The 20,604-nt window shown below is 43.4% G+C and overlaps 2 protein-coding genes across 3 annotated transcripts in view; both read right to left on the bottom strand.

Annotated features, from left to right (window-relative positions):
* Positions 1-1,305: 1,305 nt before the first annotated feature.
* LOC115776047 (derlin-2-like) lies at positions 1,306-10,976 on the bottom strand. Of its 2 annotated transcripts, none has more exons than XM_030723649.1 (7): positions 10,845-10,976; positions 8,859-8,924; positions 8,681-8,754; positions 8,496-8,589; positions 3,209-3,404; positions 2,323-2,413; positions 1,306-1,503 (listed from the first exon to the last, which is right to left on the bottom strand). In XM_030723649.1, exons 1-7 carry the CDS (start codon positions 10,974-10,976, stop codon positions 1,383-1,385), a joined length of 774 nt encoding a protein of 257 aa, XP_030579509.1. In that variant the 3' UTR covers positions 1,306-1,382. The 2 variants fall into 2 exon arrangements, with proteins under 2 accessions (XP_030579509.1, XP_030579510.1); XM_030723650.1 differs by having other exon boundaries at positions 10,848-10,934.
* Positions 10,977-11,858: 882 nt separating this feature from the next.
* The window catches only part of LOC115775980 (stromelysin-3-like), a 39,106-nt gene continuing 30,360 nt past the window's right edge, over positions 11,859-20,604 (bottom strand). Inside the window, exons 5-8 of the mRNA XM_030723538.1 lie at positions 20,205-20,476; positions 17,789-17,993; positions 16,163-16,420; positions 11,859-15,595 (exon numbers count right to left, since the gene is read on the bottom strand). Of these exons, the coding sequence (XP_030579398.1) occupies positions 15,471-15,595; positions 16,163-16,420; positions 17,789-17,993; positions 20,205-20,476 (860 nt within the window). The 3' untranslated portion in view covers positions 11,859-15,470. The remainder of the gene's footprint in view (positions 15,596-16,162; positions 16,421-17,788; positions 17,994-20,204; positions 20,477-20,604) is intronic.

The raw sequence follows: 20,604 nt of genomic DNA, 5'->3' as shown, positions 1-20,604 counted from the left end.
ACTGGGGGAACTGCTAACTGCAGCTCTGCTGCAGAGACTCGGGGGACACAGTGTGAGCCCCCCCCCCCCCCCCCCCCCAGCAGCTTGAAAAATTGACTTGTCCAACAATGAGCAGATCCAGGACCCGATGGAGAGAGTCTCTCGGCTGGCTCGGGAACGCCTCAGTCTCCCACTGGGAGAGGGCGGTCTGGGAATCTGTGCTTGGTGATCTGGACCCAGATAAGCAGCAGAAGATGGAAGATAGATGATTGTGTAACACTTAATGTTTCAATTTTTCATCCATCAAAAAGAAAACCCAAAGTGGAGATTCTGAAATATTCCCCCCACAGTATTTTTTTTTTGTGTGTGTGTGAAAAGCTTTAAAAAAAAATCGTGATCCTGTAAATGTTTCACAAAGTTGGAACAACAGTCCGTCTGACCCCAGTTCTGATATCTGAGCAGCGCTGCTGCTGCACAGGATGATGCAGTACTTGTTTTGTTGTCGGCGTGCTGTTGTGCTAAGCAGTTTCCATTTTGTTCCCAGTGTTTGACCCACAAAGGCAGCGGGTGAAAGTGCAGCGTGTGCAGACGGCTTTCAGGCCGTCGGCAGTTCTGTGAGGCAGAGTCCTCTCACCTCCTCACCTGCTCCTACATGCTGAGACTGTCTGCTTAAAGAAAAGCAGCAGGTCAAACATTTCATGCTTCAAACTTCATTTATCTTTTCTACAAAGATGTTGGAGAAGTTAAACTTCGTGTAGGATTTAGCACAGCTTTCATTTCTGAGCCCTTTTTTAACCGGTGACCAAACATCGGTCGGTTTGCTGAGCAGGCTCGACTCAAACATCACTTTCCTAACTTTACGAAATAAAACAAATACAGCCAGGATCAGAAATGTGCTGAGCTGGTGTTTATTCGTAAAAATAATATGTGCACGTGTCAGTTTTTACTGCTTTTATTTACGCTTGCACTCATTTCTCCTTTCGCTGAATCGTGTGTGGAGCAGACGGCTGAGGTTAAATAACTTGAGCTCTTCAGTCTCATCTAAACGTGAGCGCGGTTTCCTGTGAAGCATAAAATCTTCCTGCAGTCATAGAAAGAAAAGCTGTCGGCGTAGCGGCCGTGAAATACCTCCACCTGTAAACCACTGCTGCTGAAGTAAACACAAGTGTCATCTACACCTGATCCAGCTTTATGGGTCAGGATCGGCGCAGTATCCAATCCAAATGTCTGATCAGTGCGTCCTTGGATAAAATTTTCAGCTTCTTCCATCTCTGGTCCTTTTGAGGCAAAGGAAAGCTCTGTGGTTACAATGCTTACATGGGAATTTGCTGTTATGCTGCACAAAGCTAAATATTCAGTCCCTGCATCTTTACAGTCCTGTCTCGGTCTGACTGGCGGAGTTTTCACAGCTCTCTGGGCTCGTAGTTCTGTTGCTCCTCGTTCGGCTGCAGATCTCCACCCTGCTCCTCCTCCTCCAGGAGGGGACGGTAGTCTGGGTCCTCTGGCCGATCAAACATGGCTCGTCTGTTAGGAGAGAACAAAGCCACTTTATTAGAGCTGAAAATATATCTTTAAAATATCTTTATATCTTCCTCCAAAGGATCCTGACTTTCTTTTTTTCTTTAAAGTGGTCTTGAGCAAAAGTTCTTCAGGCTGGCTTTCAGCGTTTCTTCAGGCATTGGCTGTTTTTTCACTCATTTTCAGTGGAAGGTTTTTCTTGGCTTGTTAAGCCACTTAATGCTGACCTGAAAAAGGATCTAACTGAAGGTATGAACCAGCTGTGTCTACATGTAACAGACAACTTAGCAAATAACCAGTTTTAAACTTTGTTACTAGCAGCCTGCTGCAAAAGCAGTTTGTTCACATTTCTTTATCTGAATCTATAAAATGCCAGTCTGACAGGCTTAAAAGAATATTTTTACACCAACAAGCTGATTCCCAAAGAGCTGTTAGCTGAAAACGTGTCTCAGCCTGGTTACAGTGTGTCCTCAGAGATGGTCTCAGTGGAAGGGCGGCTGTGAAGAAGCCATTCTTAAGGAAACAGGAAAAGCTGAGGTATTACACAAGAGCTCGACTGAAAATCAGTGGAAACAGGTCTGATGGAGGGATGGAGCCAAATGTGGACATTTGTGATTAAATCATCATTAGTATGTATGGAGGAGGTCAGCACAGAGGTCCAGCAGTGAGCGTCTGCAGCCATGTGTAAAACAGTGTCACGGTTTGGGCCATTTCAGATATTACAAGTGTTTAGACCGAGTTTTCAGACTGTGTGTTTCTGCTGCTCATCCCTCGACGTTAAGAGTTTACACATGTTTAACTTCAGCTGGAAAAACGTGTTCTTACAGAAGTTCTGGTGTCATCAGCAGCTTCCGTCCTCCCGGCTGGTTTGGAAACACGTCTTCCAGGAAATAGTACATGTGTCCAACACTGATACCTGAGGACAGAAGAAAGAAGAAGAAAGTCACTGTTTCTATTTATTCCTCTAGTTTATGCTGCAGCTTTCACAAACCCTTATTTCACATAAACCATATATATATATATATATATATAGCAACACAGTGAGCAACCTCAGAGTCATATTAGACCAGAACATCATCTTCAACCTTTAGCAGGACTGCCTGCTTTCATCTGGGCAATATTGTCAACATTAGAAACATCCTGTCTCAGAGTGATACTGAGAAACTAGTGTGTGCATTACTTCTCGACTGGACTGCTGTAATTCCTTATTACAGCATTAACACTGCTTCAGTATTGTGTAAGTAGACTCCAGCCCCTCAGGTGACCCTGATCCAGCCACCCCTCAGTTATGTTGCTGTTGGCTCAAGCTGCTGGGGGGGTTCCCATGCTGCGCTCCAGTCCCCTCTTTTCCCTCCCCATGCGTATATATGCCACCAACGCAGTGCATGAACCTCTGTCCTCCCTCTCATAGTTTTGTCCTTTCTCTTTGTGATCTCCTTTTAATTCTTCTCCCTCCCCTCAGCAGATGACCCCCCCCCCCCCCCCCCCTGAGCCTGGTTCTGATGGAGGTTTCTTCCTGTTAAAGGGAGTTTTTCCTTCCCACTGTCACCAAGTGCTGCTCAAAGGGGGTCATCTGATTGTTGGTGTTCTCTCTCCAGTGTTGCAGGGTCTTTTCCTCACAATCTAAAGCACATTTAGCCAGTTGCTGTTTTTAGCTGGTGTTTTATAAGTGAACTGAATTATTTCTGAACACGACAGAGTCGTTTCATACCGAGCAGGTCGACCACGATGGAGTTTCCGAGCAGCAGCGAAAATCCCATCAGCACCCAGGGCAGAAACGGGGCCTGAAAGTTCAGGAGGCCGAAGAAGTTCATGCGTATGAGCGGATGTCTTCTACTCCACACGTACACCAGCATGATGATGAAGGCCTGACCCAGGAAGAAGATGTTGACGAACAGACCGAAGAGCTGTGGGACTTCAGGTTAAATAAAAAAACTCATTCATGGAGTTTATGTTTTATGGAAGAAATGCACTTCCATACATCCATTAGTCAGAAAGCATGTTTCTACTTCCAGAAATATGAAATAATAAACTATTGGAAATTAATCCCACAGCAGCTGATTAAACCTTTTTCCTCAGATTCTGCGATTATGTGGAACTCGCAGTGAAACACAACACGGCTGCATTAACCTGCATATTGGCTGTTTAACAACCACCTGGAGGAACGTCTGTAGTAAACAAACTCACGACTGTATCATTAGCCTGGAATCTGAAAACGTGCTGAGCATCATCAAAAAGAGGCGTGCTGCATGAAGAGCAGCTGACTCGGACTCGGAGCCTGCAGACGTCTAAATTAGATGCTAAAAACCCGTCAGCATGCAGCTGTGGATAGAGAAGAGGGAGGCTTTTAAAAGTGGGGACAAAGACTGCTACAAAGAGGCCAAGTACAGGTTTAGCAAGGAAGTGGCCACTGCTAGATCGCATCACTCTGAGAATATACAGCAGCAGATCTCAGAGAACGACGCGGCCTCTGTATGGAAAAGTTTTAGGCAGATTACCAACTACAAGCCTAAAACCCCCCACTCCACAGACGACCTACAAACTGCAAATAGACTGAACGAGTTCTATTGTCGTTTTGATGGTCAGTTCAGCAGCCTTCACACCTCCACCAGTCCCAACTACAATACAGCCAACACAAATATTCACCCCCCAACCTCCCCCACTCCCCACACCTCAGAGAAGCCCACATCATCAAGGACTCCCACCCCAGAGTCCCCCTCCTCCCCCACCCCCACAGTCTTTTGTATTCAGGAGGACCAGGTGCTAAAGCAGTTCAGGAGTGTCAAAGCTCGCAAAGCTCCAGGTCCAGATGGTGTCTCACCTGCCACACTGAGACACTGTGCTAACGAGCTTGCCCCATTGTTCACGAACATCTTCAACTCCTCACTGGAGGCTTGCCACGTGCCTGTCTGCTTTAAAACCGCTACCATTGTTCCTGTCCCCAAGAAGCCAAGGATCACTGGACTAAATGACTACAGACCTGTGGCACTGACTTCTGTGGTCATGAAGTCATTTGAGCGTCTGGTGCTGTCCCACCTCAAGTCCCTCACAGCCCCCCTTCTGGACCCCCTGCAGTTTGCCTACAGAGCCAACAGGTCTGTGGACGACGCCATCAACCTGACTCTGCACTTCATCCTACAGCATCTGGACTCCCAGGGAACCTACGCCAGGATCCTGTTTGTGGACTTCAGCTCTGCCTTCAACACCATCATCCCTGATCTCCTCCAAGACAAGCTGTCCCAGATGAACGTGCCAGATCCCATCTGCAGGTGGATCATTGACTTCCTGATGAACAGGAAGCAGCACGTGAGGCTGGGGAAGAATGTCTCGGACTCCCGGACCATCAGCACTGGCACTCCTCAGGGCTGTGTCCTCTCTCCTCTGCTCTTCTCCCTGTATACCAACTGCTGCACCTCTGACCACCAGTCTGTCAAGCTTATTAAGTTTGCAGACGACATGACTCTCATCGGACTCATCTCAGACGGGGACGAGTCGGCCTACAGGATGGAGGTCAAACGTCTGGTGTCCTGGTGCAGCCACAATAACCTGGTACTGAACGCCCAGAAGACAATGGAGATTATAGTGGACTTTAGGAAGCACACAGCCCCTCTACCCTCCATCATCCTGACTGACACCCCCATCACCACAGTGGACTCTTTTCGCTTCCTGGGAACTACCATCACCCAGGACCTCAAGTGGGAGCCCACCATCACCTCTGTCGTCAAAAAGGCCCAGCAGAGGATGTACTTCCTGCGGCAGTTGAAGAAATTCAACTTGCCAGCAAGGACCATGGTGCAGTTCTATACTGCCATCATTGAGTCCATCCTCACCTCCTCCATCACTGTGTGGTACGCTGGAGCCACCACTAGGGACAAACAGAGACTACAGCGCGTTGTGCACTCTGCTGAGAAGGTGATTGGCTGTAACCTCCCATCTCTCCAGGACCTGTACACCTCCAGGACACTGGGGCGTGCAGGTCGGATCACAGCCGACCACTCTCACCCTGGGCACAGACTTTTTGACCCTCTCCCCTCAGGCAGGAGGCTACGGTCCATACGGACCAGAACCTCCCGCCATAAGAACAGTTTCTTCCCCTCTGCTGTTGGACTCATGAACAATTACCCTAAGACTGTTACCACCACCCTCCACAAACGCTGATGACCCTATGTCTATGCACCTGTCTGATTGCACTGATGTACATATTAGTGGAATATAGTCTTCATTCTTTTATCTTTTAATTAGTCTCTGCACTGTATATTTTGTAATTTTGTAATATTGTGCTATAGTTATAGCTCTAATATCTCTGTATATTTGCAATTTGTATACTTGTATATTGTCTTATAGTTTTTATACTTATTTGTTTTTTTTTCTGTAAGCACGAAGTACCGCAGCAATTTCCTAATGCTGTGAACCTGTTCACCCATATGGCAATAAAACCTTCTGATTCTGATTCTGAGACGTCTGTCAGCCTGCCTGCTGAAATCTGACAGCTCAGCAACAACTAATTTTTCCACTTTAAAAGCACTTTTCTTAAATTCCTAAGCTTTGCCTTTAGCAGGCTGCGATTGTAAATTAGCACGTGTACTTACCTGCTAAAATAAACGTTATACTGACTCACTCCATCTAGTGTTACAAACTGGAATTACACTGGGTTCTGGCGCGGACACCATTTTTCTATTTTTAGAAAAAGTGACTTTGATCTTGACCCCAGTGACCCCACATACAATCCCAACCTAGCTTTGGTTGTAAGCTATCTACCCACGAAGTTTGGAAAGTGTAGGCTGAACGGTTCTCGAGTTATAAGCGGATACTTTAATGAATGCCGCCTGGACACTCGCCATGAGTGTTCACATAAAAAAGCTGGTTTAAACATGTTAAATATTTTTCCTGTTTGGTCACATTTTTAGGCTTCTTTAGGACAGAGTACTTCAGTACAAATCTTTTAATGCCTGCACTAAACTAATTTTCCTGGAAGAATAATCTTGAATAATCAGGCACCATCTTATCTCAAAGACCTCATAGTCCCATATCACCCCAACAGAGCACTTCACTCTCAGCCTGCTGGCTTACTTGTGGTTCCTAGGATACTTAAGAGTAGAATGGGAGGCAGAGCCTTCAGCTTTCAGGCGCCTCTTCTGTGGAACCAGCTCCCAGTTTGGATTCAGGAGACAGACACCCTCTCTATTTTTAAGATTAGGCTTAAAACTTTCCTTTATGATAAAGCTTATAATTAGGGCTGGATCAGGTGACCCTGAACCATCCCTTAGTTATGCTGCTATAGGCCTAGTCTGCTGGGGAGTTCCCATGATGCACTGTTTCTTTTCATTCACCTTATTTACTTTGTTTATACTCCACTCTGCATTTAAATGGTAAATGGACTAGCTCTTATATAGCGCTTTTCTACTCAGTCAGAGCACTCAAAGCGCTTATTTAATCAGTAATTGTTATTAATCTCTGGCTCTCTTCCACAGCATGTCTTTTCTCTCCCCTCAGCCCCCCCTCAGCAGATGACCCCCCCCTCCCTGAGCCTGGTTCTGCTGGAGGTTTCTTCCTGTTAAAGGGAGTTTTTCCTTCCCACTGTCACCAAGTGCTGCTCAGAGGGGGTCCTTTTGACTGTTGGGTTTTCTCTGTATTATTGTAGGGTCTTTACCCACAATACAAAGCGCCTTGAGGCGACAGTTTGTTGTGATTTGGCGCTATATAAATAAAATTGAATTGAATTGAATTGAACTGATCCACCACATTTTCCAGACACCTTTGTATGGAAGCTTGTTTCTGCCACCGCAAATTTTTTTTTTTTTGCTATCCAAAATTTTGAGAAACTAAATTGAAATTTTGCTTTAATAAGTCAAAATTTCGAGTTAGCTATGGGAATTGTGAAGCTTCGTGAAAGAGGTCGTTTCTTTGTTACCTGGAAATAGATGATGCCAACACATATGCTCTCAAAATTGGGTGACTAACTTAAGAGCTGCATAAAAGGAATCAATGTCTTCATGCTGAACTGTTGGACAGCTGATGCCTTCAGCCTCCTGCTTCCAGGTAACAAGGAAATGTCGTACCTTCATGGAGCTTCCTGATTGGCAGAGCTAACTTGAAATTTCGAGTTGTTTTCTCAAAATTTTGAGATGCTTAACTCAAAATTTTGAGTTATGGATGTAACTTTTATTTTTTTTATTTTTTTTATTTTTTTGTGGCATGAACAAGCTTCCATACATTTGGGTTTAATGTCATACAGATAATACACTAGTCACTGGAGATTTTACAGAATAAATACTAATACCAGATCTGAGAGTTCGTTTTAAAGCAAAACATCCTCTGTTGATGATAACTTTAGAAACTAATTGTCAGAAAAATTTATAAAGCAAAAGTTAATTTTTTTTGCTTATATTTTTTTAAAAAGACATCTCTGGTGGATATTATTTTACAAGCCTCTCATTAAAAATGTGTTTTTTAACTTTACTGAAAGATATGTGAAAACTGAATACTGGAAAGTCATTTCAAATCTTCTGCTGAAAGTGGGAAAGAACTCCAGGTTTACGGTGAAAATCCGTGAGCAGGATTTCACAGCTGGTTTGGATGCAGCCAGATTACACACTTTCCCTGGGAATGGACTTTCAGTGATGCAGGAGACGGCGTGTGTGCAGCACTTTGGACTTTTAAAAATCAAAAATGCTTCCATACAGGCCATTCAATTAAAGATCGCTGTGCACATCATTCAGCAGCATCATGGTTATTAATTGACCAGCTTACCAATCCCACATGGGGATACGACCCCTGAAGGTTTACTAAGGTGCACTTTTTAAACTGAAAGCATCCAAGCAGCAGTTATTCAGGTGGGAACTTTTAATCTTATATGTCACCATCCAAATTCACTCTGAACCCATTATTTTAAAACCCAAACACAGGTGAGAAAAATGTTTTTGTGTAACCTGACCCTTTAAGGATGCCGTAGCTGTTCCCCCATCACTCATCCATCTGCTAAACATCTGAAAGGATACAGTGATCACGATTCCTCCAAACAGGAACATGAAAACAAAGTCCGCCGTCCTGCCCCGGAAACAGCCTTCCTCCAGCATCCGGCAGTACCGATAGCTTACTGTCAGTTAAGAACTCTGCAGATTTCACCTTCATTTGAGTTTCTCTGATAAAATTAGATATTTTTCAGTGTTTGATAAAAAGATACAGAAAAATGATGTTGAACACGAAACTGAATCCAAGAGAACCGAAGAACAGGAAGCTGGTTATCAGGCGCCATAGCTGAGGGAGGGAGAGATGCAAAGGGAAGAGGAGTGTAATAAAGGAGTGACGATACACCACATAATCATACTTAAAGTTTCAGTGAAATACTTGCTAAGTGGTACCTGGTATCTCCTGATGATGAGCTCTGGGTTGAAGTAGAGCTGAAACGGGCTGATAAACTCAAGTTGCTAAAAAATAAAACAGCCTGAGATTAATAAGCAAGTTTAATAAATTCTGGGTGGTTTTTTTAGGGGTCATTGATTTTCTCTGAAAATTCATTTAGTCATTAGCTGGTGTGCTTCTTCTACCTTTGGATAATTACTCTATACCTGACTAAATAATGGTTACACCGACTCACTGGATCCCCGTGTGGTACAATTTGTAATTACACAAAAGTACAGCTCAGCCCCATTTTAACTTAAGTTCATATCTCTTCAACACAATACATGGATGTTTCTTTTTGTGAGAAAGTCGTGATGTTGGTCCTTCAAATTTCATTTTGGGTGGTTTGAAACTTTCTGTACTTTTGCTGAAAATGACTCAAACTGTTGTTGTCTGTTAATCTTTTACCAGCCGTCCACCTGACGGTTCTTCAACACCACACGCCAACCACAAACACACATACGGGGAATTTGGCTCTAGTTTCTCTACTGATAAAAAAACATCACCATTTGCACAAAGACAATAGTGACATACATGATGCACAGAAGTTAATATACAGCTGCTTCTCTTCTTTCAGCTGCTCCCTTCAGGGGGCGCCCCAGTGGATCATCTGCCTTCATCTCACCCTATCCCAGCATCCTCCTCCGTCACACCAACACTCACATGTCCTTCTTCACTACTTACTTGATTTTTTTTTTTTCTGTGGTCTTCCTCTTTTCCTCCTGACTGGCAGCTCCATCTTCATCTTCCCTCCTCTGAACATGCCCAAACCATCTCAGCCTCACCTCTCTAACTTTGTCTCCAAACCATCTCAGCCTGATGTACTCATTTTTAATTGGTCCAGTCTGGTTGCTTCCAGAAAAATCTTCAGCTCCACTTACCCTCTTTTTGTCAGTGCCACCATCTCCAAACCATCCATCACAGCAGGTCTCAATACAATCCTGGAAACCTTCACTTTCACTCTGGCTGCTCTCCTTCTGTCACAAATCACCCCTGACACTCGGCTCCACCCACTCCACCCTGCCTGCACTCTCTCTTTCACCTCTCTTGGGGTTGACCCCAGATATTTAAACTCATCTACCTTCACTCCTGCTGACCTCATCTGTCAGCCTGTCCATCACATCACAAACAAGAAGGGGCTCACTCCTACTGCACACCTCACCTCTGTCTCCCTGTCCTCATACACCACCCTCACATCCTTCTCTGCCACTCCTGTCTTCCTCATGTAGTCCCACAGTTCATCTGCTTTCTCTGGATAAACAAAGACACAGTGAAGCTGCTCCATATCTTCTCTAAACTTCTCCATCAACACTCATCTCATCTGCAGCGCTCTTTCTCAGCATGAAGCCATACTGCTGCTCAGTGATCAACAACAAGGTGATGCGCAGTAACTACAGAGCCATGACAGTTTCACTGCTTTCATCATGTAATTATTTACCAAATTCAGCTGTAACTAATCAACTGATGCATGTGAACTATCTTCACTTCTATTAAATAATGATTAAAGTGCTTTCATTAAGTTACACAGCTGATACATCAGGTGCATACATCATATTTATTATAACTTTTTAAAATAATCTTTAGTCTTTACTCTTTATATAAATTCAAAAGTTAAAAAAAGACCTTCAAAGTAAAATGATCTTAGACTGCTTTCATCTGCATGAATGATACTTTCTATATGAGAAGACTACAACTGGATTCAACACTTGTGTGCTGAACTGAGCCAAAGTTTTACTTTATCACTCACATTGTTTCATTACTGTTACTTGAAATAAAACTCCAACTTGCATCTCATTTACTGCTTCGACCTCTCTAACCTAAACTCTAACAGAAGTAAGAGTTCAACAGTAACAGCTAGCACCAATCAGAAGTGATTCTGAGGAGGCTGCCTCTGAGTGTCCCCTCTGAGCTGCAGCCTGTGGATTAGAGCTGAAGCCGTTTCTTACCACAGCAGCGGTGGTGAGGACGCAGGCGGTCGTGTACGCTCGGGTCACCACAGGGATCTGAAAATACTCCTGAGTGAAGCTGTGAGCCATCCCTGCTGCTGCTGCTGCTGCTCCTGCCTCGCTGTCACTCATTTACTCCCTGAATGAAAAGCACAGGCCCCGCCCCCTCCCTCCACCTGCCAATCACAACCACTCATCCATTAACACCATCCACCCCACCAACACAGCAATCCCTGAACACAGGACTTCACTTCAAAGGCCAAACATGCAGGAATATCATTTATCTTTTTTTTTTTTTACATTAAAGCCAGTGATATGATGCATAATTAACTAAGACTCAAGCGTGTGTTTCAGATATTCCTGTAACATCCATGCAGTAGTTTGAATGCACACAATGATTTATTCCTGGCATTCCTGGTTTTCTTTCCCAGATGCAGTTTCAGTGTAAGTAGTGATGAAGACGGCCTCTTCAGGTGAACTCTACAAACATCATTTTAAATCCTTTTAAGGCAGAAACACCAAAAATGTTACGCTGAGTTACAGCGAAACCTGCAAAATCAAAACTCTGGCTTTTACAGCCATACCTGCGAAATAAGGTGAAACATTCTGTGTTATATTATTTGCATTTTATGAAACTTTTATTTGTGTCTTTACTTATTAAAAAAATCACAGGCATTTTAAGATATTTTCTAGTTTAATTTTAAATAATAATAGAACGCCTCACACATGTCCTACCAGGAGGAGGCCCCGGAGCAGACCCAGGACATGCTGGAGAGTTTATATCTCTGAGCTGGCCTGGGTGCCCCCCCCCCCCCCCCCCAGGATGAGCTGGGGTGGTTGGGGACAAGGAGGTCTGGGCTTCAGGTGAGCGGATGGATGGATATGAATAGAATATGAATGTGTCTCAAAGTGTCTGCATCAGTTTCTGAGCTTGAATCTCTCCAGAGGCAGATTGATAAAAAGGTTACAAATTTATTATAAGTAACTTAGAAAAAACAGAAAACAATACGCAGGTCATACATTTCAGTAAACAGAGTAAAGGCTACAAAAGGATACAAAAATATTACAGATGTATATACAGGAACATTTTCCTAAGTTGTGTATAAATATGTTTTAAAGCAAAGGTGAACACTTGAACTGAGGTGCAGAAATGATTCCAACAACAATGACAGCTGGAACAACTCGTCAGTGTCCTGCACTGAGCCTTCAAGCGCTGCATCAGCGACGCAGCAGAGGGAAAGTCAGGAAAGGATGGAGCAGTGGTTCTCAACCTGGGGGTGCAGACCCACAAAGGGGTCGTCACAGGAGTCCTTGAAATGCTTTTGCTTTCTAGCCGTGATGGAAAGTATTTGCTTAACATCTTCATGCATTTGCTCTGTTTTCTGTTAAATATGGAAAATTCTGACTTCTCCTTGACCCATAAACACTTCTGTAAGTTGATTTTTGCAGTGTAATTTAAATTTCTTTGCAGAGTCCAAATGCAATCAAATCTTACTCTCTTATTGTTGCAACATTTTAGAGTCAAAATAATTTTTTTAATTACCAGGTTGATGTGCACAGCCGCTGCTACCCATAAACCTGTTAGTGATTACACAGCAAAGAGCACACAGAGCGCCCGTGCTCTCTCAGGTGGTTGACAGTGTTGCACTCTAGATGGCGCCCTGCAGCTTTTCCTGCAACAAACGCCTGCACACTGAAAAAATGAGAACCTCACATCCTCGTGCTAGAAGAATGACATCAAAACATGACCAATATTTTAATGCACCGATGGCATTTTTTAAAGATTATATAAAATATATACTCACACCAGAGAAGAAAAGAAACTGAAATCTTTCATATTTTGCCAAAACTTTCTCTCAAACAGCAGTGAGCAAACACTGAAAATCACAAACAATGATAAAACATTGTTGGTTTGACGTGTTTGTGCCCAGAGAAGAGACGGGACTCGTTATTTAGTGACTCACACCTGAGTTGGTTTGAGGCCTCCGGCCCTCATGAAGAGGAGCAAACAAAGTTATTTATGGCCACTGTTACTGGCTGAAAGTGAAACTAACTGGCATCTCAGAGGCTACCTTTGGTGGTGGCTAGTTTCATCTCTAGCAAAGCTGTAGGAGGTGTCTCTGTGTGTGGTTTTCATCTGTCAAAGCAAACTGAATGGTGACAGTGTTACTTCTTCAACTGTAGCCTCTTTGGGTTTTTGGTCCATTCATTTCTAATTTGTGCATGAAAAGTAATACACATTAGAAACTTAACAAAATGCCACAATATTGCAAGGTTTTGGTCACTGTATGGATAAAAAGTTTAAATTAGATAAAGTGCAATGGAAACGAGACATAAATCATCATGATGCAGCCGCCTGAAAAGCTTCAGATGAAAGCTTCACTGAATAACGACTCAATGAAAAATTGTGGTAACGCACAATATTTTGCTATCTGCACTGTATTTTTGGTATCTGACAGCAATGAATGTTTGGCACAGGCGCGGCCCACATCAGCAGTTATCTTTGGGCCTAGTTTGGGCCAAGAGCGATGGTGCTGAGTCGGTGAATCTGGCTTCCATATATATGAGTCACAGGTCACCCAAATTTGGGCCAAATGTAGCCCAAACCAAATGTAATACACATCTGGCCCACACTACATCTGCCAAAGCCATAATTGCCCAAAGTTTCCAAGATCAGGGCCAAAAGTCTCACATCTGGGTATGTTCTGATCATAGACTGTATATAAAAGATGGACATAAGGCCAGATGAATCATAATTTCATCAGCGACTTTAGCTTCCGAAGACTGCGAAAACAAAATAATCAGGGAAAAAGGGATTAGTGTTTTGCATTAATTTTCACTCTGATGCTTTTGCGTTTTTTCTTGTGTTATAAATCAAGCGCACCTCTTTCCACTTGTGCTCTTCAATAAACTCAGTTTAGCTGAGCTCAAGCCATGAAGCAGAGTCTGGGGAACAGGGGCACGACTCGCCCAACACCGAGGGTCACTGAGGTAGTTAAACAACTCCTTGGTGGCAGGGCCCCCGGGGTGGATGAGATTCACCCTGAATTCCTTAATGGAGGTTGTAGGGCTGTCTTGGTTGACACGTCTCTGCAACATCACGTGGAGATCTGGGGTGGTGCCTCTGGGGTGGTGGTTCCCATCTTTAAGAAGGGGGACTGGAGGGTCTCTTCCAATTATATGGGGCTCACACTACTCGGCCTCCCTGGGAAGGTTTACGCCAGGGTGCTGGTCTGTCAGTTGAACACTGGGTTCAGAAGGAACAATGTGGTTTTCGTCCTGGTCATGGAATGCTGGACTGAAACTCTCTTAAGGATATTCAAGGGTGTGTGGGTTTGCCTAACCCAGGGTGTCTCAAACGGTGGGACGCGAATTATCTGGGAGAAAAATCATCCAGAACTATCGGATTAATTCTCACGTTAGCAGGTAGCGACTACCGAAATTCTCCACCATCTTTTGTGTACATAGACCCCCCCACCCCAACGCACTTCGCATGGGGCGTGAAAAGATTTCATCCAGCAAAGTGGGGCATGATGGAAAAAGTTTGAGAACCACTGGCCTAATCAGTCTGCATGTGTTTTGTATACTTGGAGAAGGTATCTGACTGTGTCCTTTGTGGCAGCCTATGGGAGGTCCTTCAGGAGTATGGAGCCAAACAGCTCAATTTGCATTTCCAGCGATAAGTCAGACTCGCTCCCAGTGGGTGCTGGACTTGGCCAGGGCCGCCCTCTGTCACTGATTCTGCCCTAAACCTGTTTTCATTCTACTGGCCAGCAGGGGGCATCTCTTCTGGCTTTAAAAAGATGTTTGATCGTATAGAAATCTACGGGAAAGCTGACCATCGTTTCCTTAATCTGTGATAAAGGATGATAAAAGTTGGGTATGCCACACACTCATGACATGTTTTCAAAAAACTAAGATGGCAATGGTTGAAAAAGCTCAGTGTGAGGCTTCACAATGGGACTTCATTAAGCAGTGGGCTGTCCATCTTTTTATACAGTCTGTGGTTTTGAATTATGGTTAATGGGAGTGAGGCTGGCAGGAAAGCGACTGCATGTGCAATCCTGTCTGTAAAAAAGGGAAGCGTAGCTGAAATTGTTGTTTGCTGACATTCCTGCTGAGTGATTTCTGGGTTAGTAATTACAGCGTTAAAACAAAACTCTCACTGCCACCTACAGCAGCTCATGTACAAACGTTGAGGTCGCTCTTTGGACCCTCAAAGGGTCAGCGAAGTCCATCCATGAGGAAGACACACAACTGCTGAAATGGAAAACACAGACTACAGGCACTAAGTAGAACAGTCTGTGGACCAAAATCTCACTTTTAGGCTCAGAGAAAAGAGGTGAGAACGTTAAACGAGGGCCCAGAACTCAGCCTTACTGTGACAAAAATGTGCAAAATAAATATGAGGATAGCTGCACAGGAGGTGCCAAGTCTGAGGGAATACAACTTGGTTTTCCTGAGAAGGTGTACTTGATCTGTGTATCAATAAATGAAGGATAAACAGATTCAAAGGAGATCCTCTCATCCCCTTGAATCCAAACATACAAATGTTTTTACTCTAAAAATCAAATGAAAACAAAAAAACCCTCCTCTTCATTGTCAAAAAAAAAAAAATCCTCCAGCTCAGACTCGAATGTTTCTACAGCCAAAGAAATCCACGCCGACGTAGCGAGGGTAGCCCTCCAAAGAGTTCATGTTAACGGGGTCAAATTTCCAGTACTGCCGTCCTCGGATGAAGTGAGCGTAGCCTGAAACACAGAGAGCAAGAACAAAGAGTTTTTATCAGCGGCGCTGTGAATGTGCCCGTGTTGGCCCAACAGCTGTTTGCTCTTGGCCAGATGTCAGATAAGCAAGTGAAAACAAGCAGCGTGCAGAGCAGAACATACACAGGAACACATGCAGACGGGAGGCCTTCAGTGGCACCTGGGTCATTTATAAATGACACATTGTGTCAATAATGTGATCTGAGAGCACTGAAGATAAACGTGATTGTTCTTTTGTACAGTTATGGTTCCAGACTCTCTCACCTCCTCCATGCACTTTGGAGTTTAATTTGCTTCCAGCCAAAGGGAGTAATTATAAACTGTGGAAGTGTGAGAGATCCCACTGTAGTGGGATTCTGAACCGGATCATTTGAATGCTGACAAACTGTTTAATATGTGACTAATATTTTAAACGTGTAAAGTAGCTTCAACTATTTTTGATCATATTTATAGTAAAGTTCCTGTGCATTAATTCAGCAACTGGGTGCAGCACTCCTAATCATCATCACTTCACACGGCACGGTTAACTACGTTTTGGTTTCTGGACCGTACCGTAGATGTCTCGGAAAGCGGCGTTCACGACGCTGGGGATGCCGACCCAGTCCTGCATGCTGCGTGGGCCAGACTCGACTCGGTGCTCCTGGGGGCTGAACCTCCAGTAGCTGCCTGACTTGAAGAAGTAGGTGTTGTAGTTGGAGTCCTGGCCCCAGCGCAGCGCCGCTTGGATCCCAGACTCATACAGACCCAAATTCCTGATGGACTCCGGCCCCCTGATCCGCCTTTCGGCATCAAACACCCAGTAGTTCCCACCTGCAGAGACAGTTAATGTGTGCCGTTCAGTTTTCTTCACCTCCGTAAGTGCAGCTGAACTTAATGCTGCACATTTTCTACATTTCCCACAGCTGAGACATGCTGTACTTCAAATAAATGATTATATACAAATATTTATAATTCTATATAATTTTGATGAATTACATTTTTAAAACAATGTTTTTAACCTAACATGCTGCCTATTGCCTAACACATGCCTCCCCTGAAATGTAAGTCCAGTGATCCCTCACCTATCACGGGGGTTACGCTCCAGAGACCCCCACGATAGGTGAAAATCCGCGAAGTAGCAGCGTTATATTTAGTTTATCATTTATTTATATTTTAAGGCTTTATAAACCCTTCCCACACTCCTACAAACCTTTGCCACTCTCTTACTACAACTTGAATGATGAAGATGATGAATTATGTAGCATTACAGCTCTTCTGAAGGCACCACTTCATCAGGTGCTTCATCAGATGGTGTCATATCTTCGCCCTCAGCAGTAACTTCTATTTCCGTAAAAGGCGTAGACGTAACTGATCTCTTCGTCCGAGTGGTGAACACAGTTATGGGGAGTTATAGAAATACCTATATACCACACCATCTTGTGGTTCAACATGGTATTACATGGGAGTACAGCCTGGCCCTATTTTAACTTCAGCTGATGTCTCTTGAACATAGTACACAAACATCTTGGACCTAAGACCGTAGCTGCTGTTACCTCTGTTGATAGGTGAAGTTAACATTAGCAGGTTTCAAATGCTTTTTAAACAAGAATTTTTGTTTGTTTACAAAAATTACCTTTAAATTATTTTGTTCCTTAAGTGTGTGACTAATTATTCTTACAGATGGAAAACCATAAGTAGAAGGCTGAGATGGCACGGTGAACTTCTTGACATAAAGCAGACACTGAACAAGCAAGTGACCTCTCAAAAATGTAATTAATTTCATTTCCATCCATCCATCCATCTACCATTTATTTAGCTATAAATCTTTCTCCTTATTTAAGTGATTCATTTTAAACTCCTACAACAAAAGAAGTTCCCAAATCTGGGATAAATAGAGTGCATCTTATGTTAAGCTGCTCATTTACTCACACACAGCCCACAACATGTGATTGATTCACTTAAAAACCATTGTTACATTTTGTTTCTGGGAGTCTACGGTGGTTAGCAGTGTTTGGAAACACTTGATTACAGCAACATCACTGATCTGTGTTAATGAACATTTTTACACCTATTTAAACGTGCCTGCACATGGGCAGAATACTTTACTTCTGTGGATCTGTACAATTATCTTTCCCTGATTCTGTGCTTACATAAAACCGTAAACCACTTAATAGCAGCGCACACGTCTTTGCTGCTCACCTTGAAAGAACCAAATATTCCCTGACTTGTCTTCAAAGGCGGCATCGATGTTGTTGGGAATCCCCCTCCAGTGACGGGACGCCAGCGCCGGGTAACCGCTTTCCAGATGCCCGTCCCTGATCCTCCAAACGTAGCCCGACTTAAAGAAGAACAGCTCCCCTCGGATCATAGACACGGCATCAAAGTCTGTCCTGCAGGCATCGGGCTGAAGAAAAAACAGATCAAATGTTCATTTCCACGTGCAATGATCTGCTTAAACGTAAAGTTTCTAACAAGTGAGATTTATACTGCACATGATGAAGTGCTAAGGAGCCGTTTTATTGTCTGAAAAGACTCCAAAGTACGTAAAGAGGGTCTTTGTGCTTCTTACGGTCCAGCTGAAGATTACTTTTATTCCCACAAACCATCACAGGGAATTTCAGGGATTTTCAGTATAAGTGAAAAACCTCTCAGTTACAAGTTTTACACGAGGAAGTGATCTGAAGTGGAAACATTTTCCCCGTCTTACTTTTGTGTTTGACCCCCATTTATCATCTCTGGTTCAAGAATACGCTCGCGTCTAATGTGGTATCGTTTCAAAGACATTCACTGTCAGACTGGCATGCAGCCTTGAAATATATTTTACTACATAAGTGTCTTCTGACCGCACAAACTGAAGCTGTTCACAGGATGAGGCTTGTTGAAAAATCCCATAAAACTCATATGGCTTATTGCCCCAAAACAAGCCATATGTCCCATTAAAAACACACATGTAGGTTCTCCACTAGAACTCCTAATGCAGATTAATCCCCTAAATATACAGTATGTCTAAAAATAAAAAGTCACAACAGTCTGATTGGTTAGCGGTTGATTAGGTGGTCGTGGAACAACAGTAATTATACTGCTGTTGGAACAATACCAACACAAAGAAATCAGATACGCCCATACATACAGTGGGAAAGCTGGCCCTTTAAACAGTCTAGAGGTGCATACCCCAAATAATTCATGTAATCAGAACTTATCAAACCTCTGCAGCTTATGACAGTATTAGCCAGCAAATACATTTAATTAACAGCAATATGCAAATGCAATAACGAAACATGCAAAATGCTTAGTTTCATTTCCTGTTCTGTTCTGTTTGGTAGCTCTCCATCCATCATAACTGTACGCCTCACCCTGATTAGTCTCACCTGTGCTGTATTAATCATTTTCTGTTTTTTTAAAAAATTTGTCTTATACTTCAGGAAGTTGCACTTCTAGCCTTTGTTCTGATTCCCATCAGTTTTGCACCACACCTGTGTTTAATTAGCCAATCATCCTCCTCAGTATATTTTTATCCTATTGGCCAGATTTCATCTTCTTTCCCGTGGTTTTAGTGCTGCTTGTGGTTTTTTGTTTTTTTTTTTATTTTCTTGTGTGTGACCTCTGGACCGTTTCATGCTTTTCGCCTATGGCTCATTTGGATTGCTCTCCATGCTGTCTGATTCTACTGCAAATACTGACTTTGACGTCAAAACCAAGAAAAACAACTTCGACTTTAGTGAGCAGATCAGACTTACTGATAATAAGTACTGGAGCTCCTGAACCTGTGTCACAGCTCACCTGTCCCAGCAGGATAAACGCAGGCGGTGATTTACCTTTGGGTCCCGACCGATCCCCTCTCAGTGCTGAGTTTTATTTTTATAGCACCAATTTACAAAAACGGGACGATAGAAAGAAACCGCAACAATCAGATGACCTCTATGAGCAAGCACTCGGCGACAGCGGGAAGGAAAAACTCCCTTTAATTATCAATCAGTAACTAATTGATTTTGAATTATAGGCCACATGAATAAATGTGCGCCACACACAATACAGATCCTATGAAGCTGCAGGCATAAATAACACAACTTCAGCTCCTGTTAACATCTTATCAAAGCAGAATCAGCTGCATTTATCAATAATAATGATCAATAAGTTCTTACTGTCTGTGCACATTCAGCAAATCAGACATGAAAATGTTTTTTATGCTCTCTGATGTTTATGTTTCTGATGTGACGAAAAAGCCCGAATGTACTGCCTATGAGGTGTGAGGATGAACACAAAGTGTGTGTCACGCACCAGAAATGTGACAGTCAGCAGTCCTGGTTATCTTGATTAGGAAAACAATCATATGTTTAGGCTAACATTAGCCTGTTTAGGTAAACTTTGACTTGTTTAGGCTAATGCTACCTGAGCTTGTTATGGTAATCTTGTTTTGGGAACTATGAACTATAACTAATGTGGGTTGTACAGTAGAAGCTATCATCATTATCACTCACTGCCTAAATATTTATAGTATATTTATATATATATTATATATATTTATTGTCTTTTTAAAATCAATTAGCTTTAATTATATTAAAGTAATTTTCAGGCCATACAGTCATGCTGTGATTGCGGCATCACTTTCACTTACTCCACTAGGGAAGATCTCGTTGCTCTCAGTAGTGGTTGTGGTGGTGGTGGTGGTGGTTGTAGTGGTGGTGGGGGTTGTAGTTGGCGTGGTGGTGGGTCGAACTTGCCGAGATCCGTACAGGCGCTGGATGCCCCACTTGTCGTCATCGCTCATCCTGGGTGGGAAGGAGGAGTGGAAGTAGTGTGGGGACATGATGGCGCCCTTCACACGGGTGTGCTGCAGGCCCAGGACGTGCCCGAACTCATGGGCAGCAACCTGGAGAAGGTCTGTGCCTGCAGGGTGAAGCGACAGAGGGGCACACCTGGTTCAAACAAAGTCTGAAGATAGTTGTGTTTGTTTTGACCTGCTTGCACCGCGGGGATTTTGGTACATCCAGTGTCAACACTACTGAACGAGTCAT

This window comes from Archocentrus centrarchus, unplaced genomic scaffold (genome assembly GCF_007364275.1).
Source record: "Archocentrus centrarchus isolate MPI-CPG fArcCen1 unplaced genomic scaffold, fArcCen1 scaffold_26_ctg1, whole genome shotgun sequence".
Classification (NCBI taxonomy): domain Eukaryota; kingdom Metazoa; phylum Chordata; class Actinopteri; order Cichliformes; family Cichlidae; genus Archocentrus; species Archocentrus centrarchus.
Note: the sequence above shows the minus strand (reverse complement) of the source record. Positions and strands in the feature narration are given on the sequence as shown.

Excerpts from the sequence above, each read along its gene's own strand:
- LOC115776047 (XM_030723649.1), bottom strand. The coding sequence starts at position 10,976 with ATGAGTGACAGCGAGGCAGGAGCAGCAGCAGCAGCAGCAGGGATGGCT. Across the intron at positions 8,755-8,858 it reads TCATCATCAGGAGATACCAG|CTATGGCGCCTGATAACCAG; the intron begins GTACCACTTAGC and ends TCCCTCCCTCAG. Across the intron at positions 8,590-8,680 it reads GTGTTCAACATCATTTTTCT|CTATCGGTACTGCCGGATGC; the intron begins GTATCTTTTTAT and ends ACTGACAGTAAG.